Raw genomic sequence first — 21,181 nt, 5'->3', positions numbered from 1 at the left:
CTGCCATCTTCTCTTTTTCTGTCTTCTTTTAGCTACTCTGCTACACCAGTATATATACAGCGGTGTGTCACAACAAAATCAGTCCAGTGTCACAAGTGTTTAGAATTGCAGTACCTGAATAGGTTACGTATAGCCTGGATACCATCCGAACTTAGCCCCGCCCACAACATTTGAGGTCTGGAAGTTCGGTCTGGCACCGCTCCGTTGGGGAGAAATTATCAAAAATCAAAAATAGTTCGGACCAATCAAATTGTCAGGGCGGGCTTTATACGATGATGGACAGATGATCAACCGTAACGTAATCAACCACGTCACCAACACACGGGTTGAATTCGTTTTCAACAAACATGGCTGCCGCTGGAGAGCTGAAATGTATAGATTCCAGTCCATTTAGACATTGACAGTACATTCATTTTGAAAGAGGAACAGAGAAACGTGATCAAGGCATTTGTTGATCGAAAAGATGTGTTTGCCTTCCTTCCTACTGGATCTGGTAAAAGTTTAATTTATCAGCTGGCCCCGATGGTCTACGTTATGGTCATACTACGTTGCTCTGATTGGTTCTAGGTATATCCAATTGAGCAAAGAGGCATTTTTTTTTCCTGGTTCGGTTGAAACACGCCCCATAATCACAGCCCACTGGAGCAGTAAGACTCATATTCCGACTAGAATTATGAGTATGACATCGTCAGGCTAGGTTACGTAGGCATACAACAAATAAAATGAGTCTTTAACTTTTCTTTAATATAAATCAAGAAAACAATAACCATTGGACATTTTTGTTATTTTATTCATATGGTTGTCGTCTATCTTTGTGCAAAGTTGCATCACAATTGAATGACAGGAAGAGCAGGTTGCTATTCATTCATTTCGATTTACACAAAACTCACCTCCGATTTACACATTACAAAACTCACCTCCGATTTACACATTACAAAACTCACTTCCGATTTACACATTACAAAACTCACCTCCGATTTACACATTACAAAACTCACCTCCGATTTACACATTACAAAATTCACCTCCGATTTTCTCCAAACTTGATTTTCTGTTCAACTGATGACGCCTTAAACAATTTAGCTAATTTCTCTGTATTGGCTGCACCAATTTTAACAAATTACCCCTTATTTTAAAGATAATTAGAATATCATAAAACAACATTTCATGTTTTGACCAACTAGATTGATTTGTTTGTGTCACGCCCCATGTGATAGCTAAGATCAATACAATAATGTAAAGTAATACTGCATACAAATATTTATTTTGTGTGTGTGTAATATTTATAGTGGAGTAAATAATTCTGGTGGGGCAAAGAATCTGGTTAATTTCACTTGTTTTTAGAGATATCTGCAGTGTCTTTTTCTGTCCACCACTGTTTATTTTCTGTGTTGTTGATGAATATTTGTCATCCTGCTCTTTGACCTTTAGTGGTGTGGCAGTAGTTCAGTGTATTTTTGACCAACCCTGGTGAATCTCCCTGTGCCATGCTATCGTGTGGGATGCAGTGTGTTGGAGAGGACATGTAGGCGTCTATCTGATTACCCAGTACTGTTGCCACTTCAAAAAAACTGGCCATGTGGCACACTGGCTGAAAGTAATGCTTATGGAAGGTAATTAAAACGGATGAGTGTTGTGCGGTGCCGGTGCTAGGCTGTGATAAAGTGCACAGTTATCCATCTCGTCAGTATGCGTGTCCCCATCCATCAGACGCTGACCGCTCTGGGCCCACCTCGCTGCATGAGAATGCAGAGCTGATTTATTTACTGGCCTGTTATTCTGTCTGTTATTAGATTTCAGGATGCACTGCTGGGATAGTTTTCTATTACGGCTGGATGACATTTTGTAAATGATTTGGGCCTGTCAGTCATATTGGCAGATGGGTGTGACAATCCCATTTTCTTGTCTGTTTCCCTCCCCTCGACCCCCCACTAAACGAATCAAACGTGAGCAGTTCTGACTCAAGTGGGTTCACACTGGGTGGGAGTGCATGGAAAATTGTATCTCGGACAGAATTTCTGCCCAGATGATGATGAAACTAATTACATTTATCAATTTGACAACAAAATTAGTACTATGGTGTTGGCTAACAGAACACACACATAAACTCCTCACTACGGAAAAGCCGTAGGATATTGTCCAGGGATGCTTCTTGAGTCAATTTGTCTCCACCTTAATGAGTCATGAAGTATAGTTAGACACCAGAATAGCCTCTGAATTTCAAATGCAACAACATAATGAACACAGTTTTGATACAGCAACTGAATACAATTATATTTAGCTCTCCATTGCAAAGCTTCAAAATGTACCATTTTTTACTGTCTTACCTACAAGAACATACAGTACATTGCAAACATTCTCTGTAGAACTTCAAGCCCTTTCATTTCCACTGCACCATCGGCACGTGCAGATGGGATGATCTCTATTCATGGTCCCCTAGTCTGTGGCGCCTTTAAGTTGCAGTTAACTTGTCAGGAAATTAAGGTTTAACTGGTAGAAATAACAGAAAGGGCCAAGCACTATGCACTCTCCTCCCCGTTTGGTATGTGCTCTAACACCATGGACTAAAACCCAAAACCTGTCAACCATTTGTCAACCAGAATTATGACCCTAACAGTAATGATTGGTGTTAGCGGTTTTGTTTTTCAGACTGTTCTGACATCATCACAGTTACTGCAGACTACACGTATTCGTTTGGGCTGGAATGGAATCAATGTCATTTCAGATGCATCTCCTTTTCTAGGACATGGGGTCAGTCTGAAGCTGCAGTTTTTTTGCACATCAGGACTAGGCAAAGCCCTTAGCCTGCAGCCACTCTGCAGAGAAGCAGGAAGACAGGATAGCTTATCCAAGCAGGCGATGGATCGTTATGGTGCAGTCCTCTCTAATTGAGGGACTGTCCATCAGTTTGTAAATTGTCCACTGTCTGATTGTTGCAAGAGGGAGGTTGATAAGTGGATTGCTGTTTTGGCAGAACCGTCAAGGTCTGCCCTTCAATAAAAGAGGAAGAGCTCCGAGCTGTTTGCCTAAAACTGGAGATTTGCATGGGTCAGGAAGTTGTGTAATGATTTCCTTGTAAACAGTACAGTCTGAAAGCCATACAAAATCTGAGCAAATGTAAGGGCTGCTGTACAAGACAACTCATTTACCTAGAATGCTCTTGTTTAAGGTGACATATGCATACATGTTTTTTCCCCATTGAAATATTGGACAAACTGATTTTTTTTTTTTTATAACTGAGTCTATCTTTCACCCACATGTCCAGTACTTCAGTGATGTCTGAATAGCCATTGTAAGTGTAACAGCATAAGGCCAGATCATTTCAATGGACATCATATCCAACCAAACATGGCCAAACATGGCCATTTCCTCCCAGTTTCAATTCTGTTATTTATTTATATGTATTATATAATCATTCATTTTCTACCAAAGGGCAACAATTTGTTTCCAACTTTAAAAGCTTGCTCTCATCTTAGCAACAACTCTCATGTCAAAAACAGGTTGCCTTCCGGGCCTGCATTACACAAAATTGGCCCTATTGACTAAGAGGGAGGGGTGGAAAAAAAAACTCCATGCAGGAATAGTCTGTAATAAATGAGCTCTTTCTTTCCCCTGGAGGCCTTTTAGTGCATCAGCTTTCCTTTTGTCATTTCATTTGTTCCCCTTTTGGCCGTGGCTAGTGCGTGGGGTGGGGTGGGGTGGGGTGGGGGTGGGGGGCGCACTAGATGAATACGGGTGTGAGAGAGACTGTGTTACTCAAATAGAAAAGAGCCATGTGAGGAGGGCAGTTGCTGTATTTGGATGCCTTATTCTCAAGCCTTTTAATCCTGGACCTTCAGACCATTAGTGCACTTTGAAGCCTAAGGAAAGAAAGCCGTCTTCTTTTTTTTTCCCTGGGTCCCTCTCAGTGTAGTGCTGTCTTCAGCAATGTAGCACAGCAGCAGCCTGGGGCCCTGCCATTGTGTCTCTGACTGAGGCCTCCTCCAGTGGAGTGAGTGAGGGAGTGAGTGAGGGAGGGAGTGAGGGAGGGAGTCAGCCAGGAGAGGAGCGGAGCAGAGCCAAGGAAGCACACAGGGCTCAACACTGACTTCAGTCACATGTAGAGCAGTGTGATCATGTGTCACAGACATCAGTCAAGTTGGAATTGATTGCTCTTTGTGAATAAAGATATGCAAACTTGGCACAACAGGCAGGAGAATACACTAGGGGCTTCTGTAGGGTCTCTACAAATGGCCTAGAATCTTGAAATAGTAAATCATTTTCAAAATGATCATATTTCCTTTTTTTTTTGTTTCCTTTTTTAAAAGGTTGTTTGAGGGCGCCTCTCCACGAAAGATTGAGAAACTGAAAACCTTGCTGTGTTATTTCCGGAGAGTCACCGAATCCAGTAAGAGTTGGAGAGCATGCCCTTTCAAACATCTAATATTCCAGTGGTCAGTGGATTTGTGTGTTGTGTGTGGTCAGAAGTTGTACTCCGGGGTGATTTTGTGTGTTTCCTCTCCTCAGGACCTACAGGCCTTGTGACGTTCACCAGACAAAGCCTTACCAATTTTCCTAAATGGGAAAGGTGAGTAACTAAATCCCAGTGCCACAACAGTCAGGTATTGGGACAGCTGCTGATTTATGGGACTGATTTCAATCTATTACTGTTTTTATATTAAGCTTTGTTCTCCAGTCGCCAGTCTGTTTCATTTGAACATTCTCTCAGTGATTGCATTTGGCGGATTTGAGAGACGATTCCTTCAAAATGCTATTTCTTTGATAAATTGAGCTTGGCACACTGTAGGCAACCTAGCCCATTGTTTTTGAAAGGTTCACAGTCTGACAGAAGAGGCTTTTTATGATGAACTACTCTTAAATTCTTGTTATGATATAATCCAGCCAGAAGTAAAATTTAAGGTCATTAGTGAAATATATCTAAATTGCAATGGTAACTAAAGGTTGCTGCTGTAATTCAGAAAGAATAGCAATACTGCGTTTGTCATAGTAACTACGAATAAAGAAAACAGCCTGTTTGTCGTAGTCCTAGACTGTGAATTGACATGTCCTTTTGGCCGTTTAAGCTCCCGCACTCTACTCACGCGATTGCACATTACCTGTGAGGGGACTATTGAAGATCAAGGGTATGGTATGCTTCAGGTAAGATACTGGATGATATTGAACTGGATATAGAAGGTGCTCTGCCCAACCCATTTAAAGTGCATTTGAATTACGTGTTGCATGAATGAACTGGTTCCATAATGTATACATGACATCTTCCTGAAAATGATTTGATACATACCTAACAAGCTCATGTTGCAGCAGCAGTGCCAGTGTCCATGGCAGTATAAAGGATAACTAATAAGCACATGGTGTGTAGTAGACATTAAGTCACTGTCAAAATGGCGTCTTATACAGAGCTTAATTACCTGAGACCTGAGTGATTGACTGAACAACTCATTTAACAAATACCAGACGATAAATACAAAGGCATTCCAGAAGTGGTGTTCTCCATCATCTTCCATGCTTTTAGACAGACAGTATGGTCAATCAAGGCCGTGGGTGTGGGTGTGTGTGTGTCTGTGTCTGTGTGTGTGTGTGTGTGTGTGTGTGTGTGTGTGTGTGTATAGTGTGTGTCTGTGTGTCTGTGGCCCTTGCTCTTCCCGACCACTGCAAGTGCATCTTCATGTTTGACTGCTAGTGGTTCTGTTCTCCTGCCTCCACCACCTTTGCTCAGGGACGGGGCACATGATGACAGCTGCTGCACACACGAGTATCAGTGCATGGGCTCCCATGAGGACCCAGGGCCCTAGTGGCCAGACTGACGGATGTTTCTGGAAGGGCTGGGCTGGGCTGGGCTGTCAGGCTGTCAGTGGCTTTGAGGAGAGGCCCGACGGCTCGACCTGGAATTGAGCGACCTGATCAGTGAGATCAGCTGGCAGCCTGCAGCCCTCTCCCCACCTCCTCTCCCCACCTCCACACCTCCTCTCCCCACCTCCCCACCTCCTCTCCCCTCCTCCTCTCCTCTCCTCACCTCCTCCTCTCCTCTCCTCTCCTCCTCTCCCCACCTCCTCTCCCCACCTCCTCTCCTCTCCTCCTCTCCTCACCTCCTCTCCCCACCTCCTCTCCTCACCTCCCCACCTCCTCTCCTCTCCTCTCCTCTCCTCTCCTCACCTCTCCTCTCCTCTCCTCATCTCTCCTCTCCTCTCCTCTCCTCTCCCCACCTCCTCTCCCCACCTCCTCACCTCTCCCCACCTCCTCTCCCCACCTCCTCACCTCCTCTCCTCACCTCCTCCTCTCCCCACCTCCTCTCCTCACCTCCTCTCACCACCTCCTCTCCTGCAGAGCTGTAACTGTAAAAGCAGAGGTTCAGCATTTCAGAACCTTTTCACTATTTTAAAGTGGCTAACACTCCACTTGGTCCCTGTAGGAACACTAGCATGTAGCTGAGTTTTTAAACCCATTGACAGTATGAGGAACCCCATGATCTTAGCATTGCTACATTACCAGTTGAACCACAGGTTCAACATCAGTCATCATCAAATTCATGGTACATTGCCAGCGCTAGGTCCCAGCTCTGAAACTTGATTTGAGTATTTAGGTGTGCGTAGTAGTGCTTCGGGTGTTCTGGAGAAGTCTGATGTGTCTCACTGGTGTCTACTGCCCTAGGTGGACTTTGCCAACCGACTGGTTGGGGGAGGGGTGACTGGGCGGGGCCTGGTGCAGGAGGAGATCCGCTTCCTCATCAACCCTGAGCTGATTGCATCACGCCTCTTCACTGAAGCCCTGGAACACAACGAGTGCCTTATCATCACAGGTTAGCATACACGAACACACCACACACTAGTGCCTTATCATCACAGGTTAGCATACACATACACACCACACACTAGTGCCTTATCATCACAGGTTAGCATACACAAACACACTATTGCCTTATCATCACAGGTTAGCATACACAAACACACCACACACGAGTGCCTTATCATCACAGGTTAGCATACACGAACACACCACACACTAGTGCCTTATCATCACAGGTTAGCATACACAAACACACCACACACTATTGGAGGTGCCCCACAGTGGTTTGCAATGCGGATTGCATCAAGTGCTGATCTCGCAGTCATTAGTTAAGGGCAGAGTTTAGCAGAAAGTCAGTGAAAGACCTCGAAGTAACAATTATTCAGGAAACCATGGACTTCATCAAGTGTGCTACAAATACTGGTCAGCTGTGAATGAATGAACACACACACACACACACACACACACACACACACACACACACACACACACACACACACACACACACACACACACACATTTGTGTGCATTTCAGGTTCATCGTATTGGAGTTTGATGGTGTACTAAATGCCTGTATCATAAGGACTGTTTTCCACCCATTCTTTAGTGGAGGTTGTCCTTGATGGTTGTCATATAAGGCTTATCCATGTGCCATACTGGTACCAGACAGGTTGTACAGCTCAGTGCTACATTGGTTTTGGATGAAGTGAAGAGAATGCATCGCAGGTCTTCAGTCAGATGCTTGCGTTGCATGTGCTTATGAATGTATTCCAGTGTCCTCTTCCAGTGTGATTCTGCTCTGTCTCTTACAGTACAGTCGTCTATTTGGAACTGCAGTCCACCCATATTAGTGACCTTTCCTTGATTTATATTTGATTGTATTTATCTATGCAGTTTTTATACACAGCTACACAGACTCACATATTCTCTCTCTCTCTCTCTCCCCCTCTCTCCCCCTCTCTCTCCCTCTCCCTCTCTCCCTCTCTCCCACTACCAATTTGAAGGTTAATCCATTACATTGATTTACACTAGGCTGCCAAGATTTTCCTCATTCCTGCCTGGCTGAATTGCCTTATTCTTCACCCTCCGACTCAGTGCTTGGTCCTACCTTGGTGAAAGTGACCCTCTCTTTTCTCCCCTCTCCTCTCCCCTCCTTCATCACTCCGCAGCTTCATACACACTTCCCTCCTGCTGTCTCTCACTCATCCGTCTTCTCACCCACTCTTTCCCTCCTATGCACCTGCTGAAACAGAGAGGGTGGAAGATGGGGCCCACAACATCTTGTATTGGCTTGTGTCATTCATTACTCACAAGTTCATTCTTCCTGTGTTTCTTTTTCTCTTTCCTTCATAACAACACAACTTTGACAGCAAGAGTTTCTCTTCTATGTGTCTGCGTTTAACGAAAGCACTTCAGTAAGATATCCATTCCTCAAAATTCCATAGACAATTCCATGGGCCATAGACTGTCTTGTCTGAAATGGTACAGGACATGCAAAATAGAACATACTGTTTCATCCACTGTCTGCTACTTTAATAGCTTTTCTTCGCTTCTCGGCCTTAATTTTCTGAACACAGCACCAAGAATGAATAGTACATGACTGACTGATTCTAAAACATTGAGGTAAATGCACCCCTGCACCTGAGGTCATTTGCTATTAGTTTAGATGAGATTTAGACAGAGCCGTTTATGGTGCCTCTAAGCATCCCTGTTTTCTGAAAGAGTTTGTCTGTGACGGGAGCCTGTAGACTACTCGAGTGTGTGTGTGTTCAAGCCTCAATGTGATGAGAGGCCACTGTCCACCCTAACACTTCTTAGCCATCCTTCTTTGCCACAAAAAAAGACCACGTCTGTGTCTTCTGTCTTTGATTTCACCCTCTTTTTACTGCCTTCATAGAGTGTGGGACTGGCCATTGTCATTGTGGCTGAATAGCATTAGAGAGAATTAATGGGGTTTTGGAAAATAATGCCTGTGGTAGTTAAATAACTGCTTGGGAGACCCCACATTCGATTCTGTTCAGTAAAGTGCATGTGTGTATGTCGTTTTCATATAGAATTTAGACCCATTATATGTCTAAATAGCTTGTTGCTATCCCTCTGCTAAGTAAGGGATAATGTATAGTCCGGCGGTCATTAACGAAAAATAAATCTCGACGGGACAAACAGGACCCCGACCACTTATTATACGGTTACTTGCCAACGCGATAGAAGACATTCCTCCAAAATACCTCTTTTTAATGATTTTGTTACCGTTTCGTGATTTCCGCTAAGAAAAAAATAGTTGTTCACGCAAATTGAACTTTTAACTTTCAGGTGTTGCGTAGAAACCCATTACTTGCTGACTTCAAGTTACAAGAACCTCCTGGAGAGGTCTGAAACATGCAAGGTCTCATGAACTATCCTAGCTATCTCTAGCTTAGGGAACCATCTTAACAGTTAGCAGCTGCTAGTGTGTGTTCATATGAACTCATGTTGATATGTGTGAAAATGAACTTGTGTTAAAATGAAGTTGCACAAGCACCCTGAGGGTTTCTACCTTTTCCTATTACAATTTTAAATGTATAAGTTAAGTTCTACAAAGGAAACTGTAACATCAGCTAGCTATCATTTCATGCAAATGGAATTATGCCATTTAAGGTTATTTTAAAGTTTACTTTGCTAGCAACTAGACAATATTACAACCAGGAACACCGTTTACTGCATAGCTGGAAGCAGCATTTCATTTCTCAAAATCATCTCACCAATAAAAGGCAGTCTAGGGTTCAAAGCAGAGATAGGGACTCGAGTCGCACTTAAGTGACTTGAGAACAGTGACTTGAGACACAGACTCTTGATCAATCTTTATTTAGTTTTTTATTAATTATTTTATAATGTCTGACAAACTGAATGTCATTAACGCCCTTATTTTTTACCGATACCCTACATCTGGTGAGTGCCGCCACAGCTGACTGTAAAATGCAGCATTGCAGCTTTGGCTTTAATAACAAGGCCCAAACAAAAGAATGGCTAAATGTAACTGTCTGCGTTATCAACATAAAGCACGCTGGATCGACCAAATCAGGCACATGAACACGCATCCAGATAGGTAAGTCACTTGGAAATGTAAAGGTTTATGTTGCCACCTATGGATGGTTAGCAAACACGTTTAGCTCAGCATCAGCTATGTAACTTTAGCTTGCTACTATCTCTATAACTTTTGAAGTTTGCTTGTCACATTTGTTCAGAAAGTGAGTCCTTTCTTCTTTACAGTTTTTCTCAGTAGCCTTGGTACATCTCAGCAGATGATTGAACGCTCATTACAACTAAGAGACTTGGGACTTGACTTGGACTTATGACCAAAAACTTGAGACTTGATTTGGACTTGAGCTCAAAGATTTGAGACTAGACTTGTGAGTATCTCTGGTTCAAAGTGATCACAGCCACTTGCAGGTGATATTAAATGGATTCACATAGACATTAAACAATCCTGATAGGAGTAATGGGACATCAATGGAGCAAGGGCTTACTCTGATATCAATGTAGTGAATGAAGTCCGTCGTCCTCCCCCCCCTCCCCCTTGCCCTTCTAACGCGTTAATCCAATGGTTGCGATTCCCACTGTAAGCGTGTCAGAAGATTTTCGCCAGGGGATCGATTAACAATTCAATTTAAACCTTTAGCATCCATTCCAACACTAAATAAACACTCAATAAATGGTTTTCACTGTAAGGGAATGAGGTGTGTGTGTGTGTGTGCGTGCGTGCGTGCGTGCGTGCGTGCGTGCGTGCGTGCGTGCGTGCGTGCGTGCGTGCGTGCGTGCGTCCGTCCGTCCGTCCGTCCGTCCGTCCGTCCGTCCGTCCGTCCGTCCGTCCGTCCGTGCGGGGAGGGGGTGAAGTATTTTAGCTTGAAATGCCCATCCCTACTTCATTTTGCAGCACTACGTTGCCAGTAATTTGATTTCCCCCTGCTATAACCCCCTTAGACATGTGTTCTAGTGGCAACCCTGAGAAGAAGGCTGTATAAAGGCCCACTGCAGGTTCTCTCTCTGCACGGAACCCCTGCCTACAGCACTCCTCTCTCTCATTCTACACAACTAGATTACAACATTAAATGACTACTTGAGAGGCCTGCTCCAATAATGGACAGTTAGTCTGTCAAGATTTAACAAAATGTTCATTGTCATCTCCAATTTGAGGTGAGTTTCCAACACACCGTGTCACGTTGCCCCCTCTATCCCCCGTTGTACATCACGCCGCCGGTGGGAGTGGAGTTGGCAGGGCGAGCCCTCCAGGTCAGGGACAGAGTGCTGGATTTAATCTTGTGATTGCTCCATGTTGGACTGCCTTTTGTGGAGACAGTCTCAAACCCAGATTGGATTACGGTGAATAAAGGAGCGTTTTGCTGATATTTCAGATCCAGAATGCTTAGTAAGTGGACTGTGTGGTCATAACACTTCAGGATATTGGTTTGTGGATCAAAGCCACGCTTCGGGCTCTTGAGGGAGTTACCTCCATTTCCCTTTTACGATGCTCTTCTATGGCTATAAATGAAAATGATAAATGGACTGGTGTCACTAGTGTGACAGGACACTAACAGTTTGTTTGGCTGCTATAGGGCGAACTAGCCTAAGCCATGGAGTTTTTGAATATATAAAACCAGTTGATTGTGTCTTTCAGTGGTGTGATGCTATCATTACCTCAGTCTTCAAACCCCTATCAAGCTCTTGTGTTAGAAGAGATTGATGAAGACAGTCTCTCACAATGGGCAGACGTGTATCAAATGTGTATTTTGAGTTATCAGTATTTGTGGAAGGGATGACACGCTGTTTTGTCTTCATTGCGTTCATCACAGCTGACCATGCCCCTCTCACACAGATGTATTAGGCTAAGTGGTTAGCTTGTTTATCTCACATTTAGTTTGTTGTAATACTTCATTTCCTGTCTCAGACCAGCTGATCTTTTCTTTTTCTTTGCAAAGGTTGATTGCCATAGTATCTTGGAACTTGCCTTTAACTGCTTTCAAATGCCTTTACCTGATTGGTTCAGTTCAATTTGGCAACATGGCATGTTAGAGTTTGTTAAGTGGTCTATAGGAGTGCTCTTGTTGCTGCTAGTAATGGCATTTCTAACAATGGCTGTGCTGTTGGTACTTCAGGCTTCATACTAGGTGACTAACTATCTCATTACCTGTAGTTGCACCCTCACTTAAGCTGAGGTTAGACTACGCAACTTTTAAAATCTGAACAGATTTTTAAAAGACTGTTGTATCAATCTTTGCATACTACTTGCTGTTGGACCATCTGTACACACAATTTGTGAATGGAGGTTTTTCGTCCGAGTTATGAAACATAATGTACGCCCGATCTCTTCATAAATCTGAACGTGAATCAAATCAGCGTAAAATGATGTTCACATGAACGCACTTAATGTCCACTCCCACAGTGATCTTGGGTATGTCAGTGGGGATGGGTCGGGACACACCTTAAATTGTACATGTACATTAGCATGTAGATGGTACAGGTAAACCTCCCCATGGAAGGCGTGTCTATGGACAGACTGTGCTGCGCCTCCTGTGGGGATATTAGTGGTGGAATCAGCTGCTATGTGGGTGACCTCTTTCTTCAGAGTTAGGGCTAATTTGCTAAATAAAGCTAAAGTAGAGGATCTATTTTATATACTGAGATCACACACTTCACCATTTTGCAAGTTGCACCATACACTGCTTTACCAAAGAATGAAAAAATCGTCCAGGCCATTGGGCCATAATGTTTGTGTCAGGACCGCTGGGGGAGCCAGAGTCTCACCACTTCCGCTTGGGGGAACAAATGCTAACTATATTTTTCTAAAAGCTATATTTTTCTAAAAGCTATGTTTTTCTAAAAGCTATGTTTTTCTAAAAGCTGTGTTTTTCTAAAAGCTATGTTTTTCTAAAAGCTATGTTTTTCTACAGTCTGTTTCGACATGACAGCAATTTGAATCAGGTTTATGGTTTCAAAGCCTGATTTCCATGTGAAATTATTTATTAAATTACAACCATTTTAAAAGTTACTTATACTTATATACCCCCCATTTTTCCTTCTGTGAGGCGCATTGTGTTATCTCCTGGTTTGAAATGTGCCGATAAATAAAGTTTGATTTGATTTGATAAAGCCACTTAGAAATGTTGTATACCAATCATTGTGCTTATTGGGATAGATATGTACTTGGTCTAGGTTCTGGATTTGTGTCAGACACGACCCCTCAACTATGGAAAAAGCACATTGTGACAGATGTGGGAAATGTTAAACATCTACTACATATTATCTCCTTCGATGGAATTCCATAAGTTCTACTGCCTACTTACAAATGGCGGGGCTTGCCTCCAAAAACAAGGAATTCTACCTTTATGTGTTACCTGGGTGGAGGGTGCAGTGGACTTCCTGCCGCCTGGTCAATGTCCTCCTTCAATGCCACAGTAATGATCTTTAGTCTTTAGCATGTGATTGGAACAGCCTGGTCAATGTCCTCCCTCAATGCCCCAGTAATGATGAAGTCTTTAGCATGTGACTGGAACAGCTCATGAAGGGAGGGGTGTTTATGCTGTCCCTCTGCTGGTCTGACTGAGAGATGTCCATACCCTCTTTTTCTGTTTGTTTGTGTTACGAGCCAGCTCAAGGCACGAAACAAGAAGGGGAGGCCACGCAGAATTTAGGATTTTATAATAATAATAATATATTTATTAATGATTTACAAGGTTATATAGTTATCTAATAATTATAGCAAACGTGTGGTGAAGATCAGTGTTGTGAAGAGAAACAAAAGATGTACTGTAAAGTCAGGTAAATGGTAATATAAACAAGCGACGACGATAATCCAAAACCAACGATACTCCAACCAACGACAATCCAAATCCAATCTCTATCCAAATCCAACGACCAACCCAACGCTCTCCCGACTGCCATTTGATCAGGGCTTTTGTAGCCCAACCCATCATGGGTTACACCTGGGGTACACCTGCTTCCCATTACCTGCTAAGGAAACAGAGACAGAACAGGCATGCAAATCACAAGGGGCGGGGCCTAGACCCACCAGGGTCGTAACATAACATAAATAAACGTCCTTGATATTTGTGTTAATGTCTAGCTGTGTGTCAGAAATAAAAAGCGTAATACTCCATGATTGTATTGTGTTTTACAGGTACAGAACAGTACAGTAAGTACTCTGGCTATGCTGAGAGCTACAAATGGAAAGAGAGTCACAAAGATGAGACACCAAGGTAGGCTTACAATCTGCCTTAAGACATTGTCGTTAAAATACATAGTGGTGAACAGTTGAGTCTTGTAGGAATACATGGCTCCTCTTACTTTATCATTCTGGAAGACTAAATGGGACTCAGTGTTAATTCAATGGTTTTATCAATACAATGTTGTTTTTCGTATGTGAAAGTGGGGGAGAGAGAGTGAGAGACCCATTCAGGCTTTATCTGGCGGAGTAACTGTGCGTGTTACTAACTACCAGGTGGAAAAATACCCGTGTGTAGAATGCATCCAAATATTAACGGCAGGGTTGCAGACATTTAGCTAAATCAGTGTATAAGCCATGGTTAATAGTTGGGAAAGTTCAGTATATTGTCTGTGTTGCTTTAAGAGTCACCAATGGCCTTGTATGGCCTATATTCCGTGTATGTGTAAAGATACAGCACCGCTGTTGATTAATTAAAGCCTGTATTTCAGCTGATCTGCATTCAATGATGGTAACCTGAACAAGCTAACTCCGTAAACCATAATTCCCTTTGCTGTATTCACAGTGTAAAAAATATTCTTGCTGGGTTAAAAAATGGCGTTCGTTGTTTTCCACTCATGTGGTGTTTAACCTGAACTGCAGGCTTCACCTAGCGATTTCAGGGCCGCACAAAAGTACCTACCCCAGAGTAAGCACTTATTTCCCCCCCCAAAATATCACTGAAAGGGGTCCTACAGGGGTGGCTATTGCGGTCAAAACATGCACAAAGGTTCAGGCCCCCTAAAACGGCTTGGTAGTTCCTCTTCCCGTGATCTGTCCCAGCTGTCGGTTTGCATGTATCTGAGATTGTAAAGAGTTGATACATTTTTTCATTTTCCTCTCCCTCATTCATTTTTGCTGTCTTCTCATGTCACCTCCTTCATCTCACTTAGAGATGACTGGCAGAGGAGATGCACCGAGATAGTGGCTCTGGACGCATTGAAGTACAGACACTTTCTAGAGCAGTTCCCCCCTGACAAGATGACCAGAGAGCTCAACAAGGTAAGCAAAGCAATGTGTGTCAGAACAAGCATGCATCCCAGCAGCTCTGAGCGTGTGGAGTGCCACATCCCTCATTCAGCCCGCTAGTGTCCAGTCCATTGGTGTCCAGTCTATTGGTGTCTTTGAAACGTATGGTAAAAGGTTTTAAAATAAATGTGTCCTTTGACGGTTCTTGTCAGGATGTGTTTGCACACATAACTTTTGAACTATACAGAGGAAATGAACGCAACAATATGCAGGGATGTACCACTTTTTGCGGTATGTTTTTATAGCCAACTAGTTTGCCGTTTCCACCATCTTCAGATTCATGTGAAGGACCAGTAGCTGTTTGGGCTAGGAACATGGCATGTCATGGCTAATGGTGTGGAGAGTTCTGTGTTGGTGGGTGAATGATGGTGGTTACTCCGCCACTGGCGTGTACAATATGGGTGCTGTTCATCTTCGAAAACTACTTTAGTCGTCTGTCTCTTAAATCGGACACACAGAGCATAACACAGTCCCTTCAGTTTTTGGCGTTTCTGTGATCACAGAATTCGATGACATTTTTCCGCGATGCAGCATATTTTATTTACCGCATGAATTGAGCATTACATAGCAGAAAACAATCCCTGATGTTAAATTCCACTTCTCCTGACCTCCTGATGGTGGTATAAGGTTATGCACAGTCTGTCCTACTCATGACCGCTGCTTCATGTCCGAGTCGTTTGCTGTCAGGTACGTGATTAGATGGATTGAAGACCGTGGTGAAATTAGCTTGACATAGGACATTCGCTTGACAATGACATTCACCACATCGCTGGATCTATCTAACTGTTATGTCATAGAAAGTTTAAGGGACTAATTGCACATGGGCCGGGTAGAGAGGTAGAGATAGAAAAAGGAGAGAGGGGTGGCAGGGAAGAGAGAGAGAGGGAGGGGAGAAGGTCAGAAACATGGCTGATGAATTCATACACGTATCAGGATTAGCATGCATGTGACAAATGTACACGATACATACACAAATAGAGATGGTATATACAACTGCCACTGCGGCCATTGTTGTAACTACATGTTGTATGCTTCACTTCAGCGTCATTGCACTTAGCGACCTCCACAGGATGCCTCGTTCAACAGACACAGTGATATCAATTTCAACCATATATGCTTTTCCCGCATTTGTGATTTTATCCAAAAGTTTTTTTTAATTTATAAGCGTCCATTGTGTCCAATTTTTTACACTTAATTTTTTTCTAAAGCATTCATCAGTTACAGTCCCTCAAAATCAGTGTGAAAGGCCCCAGACAGGAAGTCAGTGTATATTGTATGATGATATTTCTTTAATTTATTAATAAGATTTAGAATGTTCCTTCCACACTGTCGGAAAGGACCAGTAATAGTCCAGGTGCTTATTTGCTTTAACAACTGAATGCACCCAGCACCTGTTAGAGACACTGATGATGAATTGTACATTGATGTGTTACTGACCTGTGACTGCAGTGAGTCTGGCCCTCACATAGTGTCACTATTACTTGAATTCACCTCCTTCACATAACAGTACCTGCACGTTTTGCACAATCTGAGTTTGTATGCTTTTGGAGATATTAGCTTTGAGTCTTCTGTCAAAATTGAGGGAATTACTTGGTGAATTCTCTGCCAAGCTAAGGGGATCCCACCTGTCTATTGTGTCCCATAGGCATATTGTGGATTTTTCCGCCCAGGAGTGAACAGCCAGTACCTCTCTGCTGTTGCCACAGGAAACTGGGGATGTGGAGCATTCGGAGGAGATACACGACTCAAAGGTTTGAAAATTAATACATTTGGGGGGGGGGGGGGGGGGGGTTGATTCTGTAACTGTGACATACCTTTATCTTAGCTGTGAGACCTTTTGGCTTAAATGGCCAAGGTGCTTGGAGAGTAAGGGAGAGTAAGGGAGGCCTCTCCTAGTGAAGGTGCTTGGAGAGTAAGGGAGGCTTCTCCTAGTGAAGGTGCTTGGAGAGTAAGGGAGAGTAAGGGAGGCCTCTCCTAGTGAAGGTGCTTGGAGAGTAGGGGAGAGTAAGGGAGGCTTCTCCTAGTGAAGGTGCTTGGAGAGTAAGGGAGGCCTCTCCTAGTGAAGGTGCTTGGAGAGTAAGGGAGGCCTCTCCTAGTGAAGGTGCTTGGAGAGTAAGCCAAATCAGAAATGATGGACTCCTCTGAGCCCTGCTGTGCCTTTCATTTACTTCAAGCCTATTTCTCCACTTTCTTCTTATTGTTATTAGCTGACATAAACTAATCTTTTCCATTTACGAAACTGGTAACTGATTTCTTGAGCCACCCTATGAGTAATCTTTATGAGTTTGGGGGTTATTTGTTTATGTGTCTATTTATTTATTTATTGGAAAAGAGGGCTACAAAATACACCATAAATATTACAGCACTTTAATCAGCACTTCCCCTTTGGTGAAATGATGTAAGTTATTTTTAGCACCTGCTAGTTTTCTGCTGCAGGCAACACTCATTTGTCTCATCAACGTATCCCTTAGTCTGTCATCGCCATCCAGGCCCTTTAAATATTTAAACTATGGAGAGTTTTCATTTGATTCTGTGACTAAGACTAAATTCCTTAATAGGCTTGGTTACCCATGGACTATTTACTTTTCAGATTGAGTTTAGATAAAAAAGTGCCCTGTTTTTCTTTTTTCTATGAACGCTAGACACTGTTCATCAGAATGTTCTCCTGTTAATGCAGTCTTCAGCGTGACCATCTAGCACACAGCATGTCATAGATGCCAGTTACAGGTTCCCAACTGAACAAATGTATTTGTATCATACAGATATGCTAAGATCAAATGTGTACAGTGTGTGACTGTGTCAGCAGTGCAGTGCTATCAACAGAAAGAGCCACAGTGCCAAACTCGTACTCTTCTGTCATTGTGGCGTGGATCAGCCTGCTCCGTTTCATTCCAATCTGCCTCAGCCAATGAGTGTTGATGGACATTATTTTGGAACAGTAACGAGAGGAGACCCAACACCAAGCCATGTGACTCTCTGTTCAGTTCCTCATGTCCAAGTATTGGATCTCAACTGAAATGGGCACGGTCTAGATGTAGGGACATCGGAAGACATACTCATACTTCTGTTTCAAGATTAGAATATTGTTACAATTTCCACTCAGAACTTGAGACTTATTCACAGTTCTTTCTTTGAAGTTTGCCTTGAGCATGAAGCATGAGCATGAACTAACTTGCCTTGCCTTGTTAGTATTATATGTATAGGTTATTATATGTTTAGCATACTGTATTGTATATTATCTTGTATATTTAGTAAGGTTATTACATGTTATATTATATGTATAGGTTATTATATGTTTAACACATGTAAATTATGTTCAGAGTACTTGTACAGAGTGTATGTCATGCTATGTTATACTATGTTATGTTATGTTATGTTATGTTATGTTATGTTATGGTAGGTTGTTGTGCGGTGCCTTGTCCTAAGAATTTCAGTGCCCAGTCTGACCCTGTGTCATTCTGTGCATCTGACAATAAAAGACTTGTAACTTGTAACCTTGAGGGGAGGTGTCTGTTGCCCGCTTTGGTTTCCTCTGCCTCTAATGAAGGCATCCTTGGAAAGCCACCGTCTTAAAGTGTCATTTTGTCTTTGGTTTTGATGACCAAGTTCTCTGTGTTCCGTAGCTCTGCTGCAGATTATGGCAGCTGCTGAGAGTGGACGGGACATGGCCTACTTCACGTTTGGGGATGCTGACCTAATGAGGGATGTGAGCGACCTGCATACATTCCTCACGGACAGAGCCGTGACTGTTGGTAAGAACTCTTTACACAAATTCTTATTCCTTCTTTCTTAAGTGGGATTTGGTTGGAATTGCAAACTTTGGTTTGTTGTTGAAATTTTGGTTTTGACATACTTTACCTTAATTCTGTGTTTTTTGGTGTGAAAAGCCATTTTTTGTGATTATGTTTTTTGTTAAGTTTACCTAAATGAGCTTTCTCAGCAGCCGACACCTTGCCTTTTTCCCACCAAAATGCCAAAGTGAATAAGTGCTAGCTATGTCTTTTTAGATGTCCTATATTGTTGGTGGACAAGAACCAAGCAGAATAGAATGCTCCAATGAAACAAATTAATGATGTTGCTGCAGCTCAATTGTTAGAGCAAGGTGCCATAAACAACAAAGCCATGGGTTTGTTTCTCAAGGAACACTCGCACAGCTAAAGTTTATACCTTACCTGGACTGTTCAATGAGATGGATACATCTGGCAAATGAATAAATGTCACTGACCAGTCTCTGGATACCCTTAACAATTTCTTGAACAAGGATGAAGGCCATCTGGCTGTTGATGAGATCTGTAATTCGTGAATACATGTCACCATGTTCCTGTCATGATACCCTTATCACTCCTGACCCATAGATATTTCCTCTGTGATCTCTCTCTCTCTTTGTCTGTCTGTCTGTCTGTCTGTCTGACTGTCTGTCTGTCTGTCTGTCTGTCTGTCTGTCTGTCTGTCTGACTGTCTGTCTGTCTGACTGTCTGTCTGTCTGTCTGTCTGTCTGTCTGTCTGTCTACCTTTGTCTTCTTCTCAGGTAAACTGTTTGGAGAACTGAAGCAGTATTTTAACGTGGTGTGTAAGAACTGCTCTGGGCCGCTGCCAGATGTGAGTTTGTATGGATTTCTGTATGAGAGGCTCAGCTCGGATCCTGAACCCGCTGAACCCAGTGAGATCACAGCTACGACACCTGGCCCACCCACAGACTGACTTCAACACAGGGATCTACAAACACTTTTTGGCAAAATGCCGGAACACTTTCTAAGTTCTTTCAATGTCATTCTGAGATGTAGTCTACAGAAGCACAGTATGCCTTGTCTTCTTTTGTACTTGCAGATATAGCACTCCGAACGAGGCTCCAAGTGTCCTACAGCATTGACAGACATAGCAATAGTAAATCTTGGTTGCTGTAATGTCATTCTTTTTGTCTAGGCACATTCTGAGATGTTCTTGTTTGTTTCAGATAGCACTGTGTAATCTATGGTGGTGGCCAAATGTATTGCATGATCTTGTGAAAATGGCCAGTTGAATGAGACAGTAGGGCACTGCTGTGTGTTGATGTTTAGGTTCCTTACACTCATGGAAATAATTCAATCTTGCAATAGGTACGTGGAGACAGTATGTTGTCTACAGAGATGTTCTATGTTATTCAGTAATATGCATGAAAGCTACACCCCAGATACAGACTACAATGGATCATGGTTCCGTGGGTTTCAGATCCCCCAGCATAAATCAAGCTTACACCTTTTTCCACATATAGTAAGATGTGGTATTACAGCATTTAACACGGTCACCATAATCACTGTCCCTCCACTACAGGTTTGCCATAGAAATGATTCTGTTGAGGCAATGCTGCTCAGATAGCGTTTCATATAGTTCTTGCATGAAGTTTTAACAAGCTATCATAATGTTTTTTGTTTTCTGTACTTAGTTTGTGTTTCTATTTTTGTTTTTATGAAATGGACATAGAATATTCATCATTTGGGATTGATAATAGGGTAGTAAATATTTTCTGTGTTATTCATTGTACAATTATTTGTTAATTAAAATATTACTATTAAACAACTGAAGCTGCTCAACCTCCGAGTATGAAGCTGTCAGTATCAATGTTATTTTTATACTTTGGCATGTTTTTATTTTGGTCAAACTGTATAGAACAAAGAATTCCCTTTCATAGGAATAGTTCGATAAAACTGCATGCCCTATTTGTGTTAGCCTGTATCATGAGGCAGCCATTGATATGCATCCAGTTGATCTGTTCAACAAAGTTCAAATTTAAGGTATTTTTAAAATTAGTTGAATTTACCAGCGTATGGTAAACAGTAAAAATCTGGGAGGATATGTTTAATATGGATCCTCTGCTGAATTATGTAAACCTGAGAGGTGAAGTGTAGGTTTAGAACATATGCATTGTGGTCTATGGTCTGTGTATTGTAAAAAATAAAATAAAAACGCTGGGGACACAGACCTGAGAATATTCAAGGAAAATTGAGGCTTCAGTAACATCTCGGATCAAAGGGAAATAAGCAGTCTTGGGACTTCAGAACGCTGTCTAAATAAATCACTTTAGGCTCCATCCTACTGTTAACTCATTATAGTTTAACGGGTAGATAGCGGGACAGATATGAAAAGCGTTGGCTA

General features: G+C 42.5%; 1 protein-coding gene across 4 annotated transcripts in view; it reads left to right on the top strand.

Moving 5' to 3' along the window:
• Positions 1 to 20,652, top strand: part of parga (poly (ADP-ribose) glycohydrolase a) — a 35,630-nt gene extending 14,978 nt beyond the window's left edge. For all 4 annotated transcript variants that reach the window (XM_031579195.2, XM_031579196.2, XM_031579198.2 and 1 more), the window contains 9 exons: positions 4,308 to 4,387; positions 4,507 to 4,567; positions 5,064 to 5,139; positions 6,649 to 6,796; positions 13,937 to 14,015; positions 14,914 to 15,022; positions 16,695 to 16,800; positions 18,673 to 18,801; positions 19,578 to 20,652. In XM_031579195.2, the coding sequence (XP_031435055.1) occupies positions 4,308 to 4,387; positions 4,507 to 4,567; positions 5,064 to 5,139; positions 6,649 to 6,796; positions 13,937 to 14,015; positions 14,914 to 15,022; positions 16,695 to 16,800; positions 18,673 to 18,801; positions 19,578 to 19,750 (961 nt within the window). In that variant the 3' untranslated portion in view covers positions 19,751 to 20,652. The remainder of the gene's footprint in view (positions 1 to 4,307; positions 4,388 to 4,506; positions 4,568 to 5,063; positions 5,140 to 6,648; positions 6,797 to 13,936; positions 14,016 to 14,913; positions 15,023 to 16,694; positions 16,801 to 18,672; positions 18,802 to 19,577) is intronic.
• Positions 20,653 to 21,181: the final 529 nt, after the last annotated feature.

This window comes from Clupea harengus, chromosome 13, assembly GCF_900700415.2.
Source record: "Clupea harengus chromosome 13, Ch_v2.0.2, whole genome shotgun sequence".
Classification (NCBI taxonomy): Eukaryota; Metazoa; Chordata; class Actinopteri; order Clupeiformes; family Clupeidae; genus Clupea; species Clupea harengus.
This window is presented reverse-complemented; position numbering and strand designations above follow the sequence as displayed.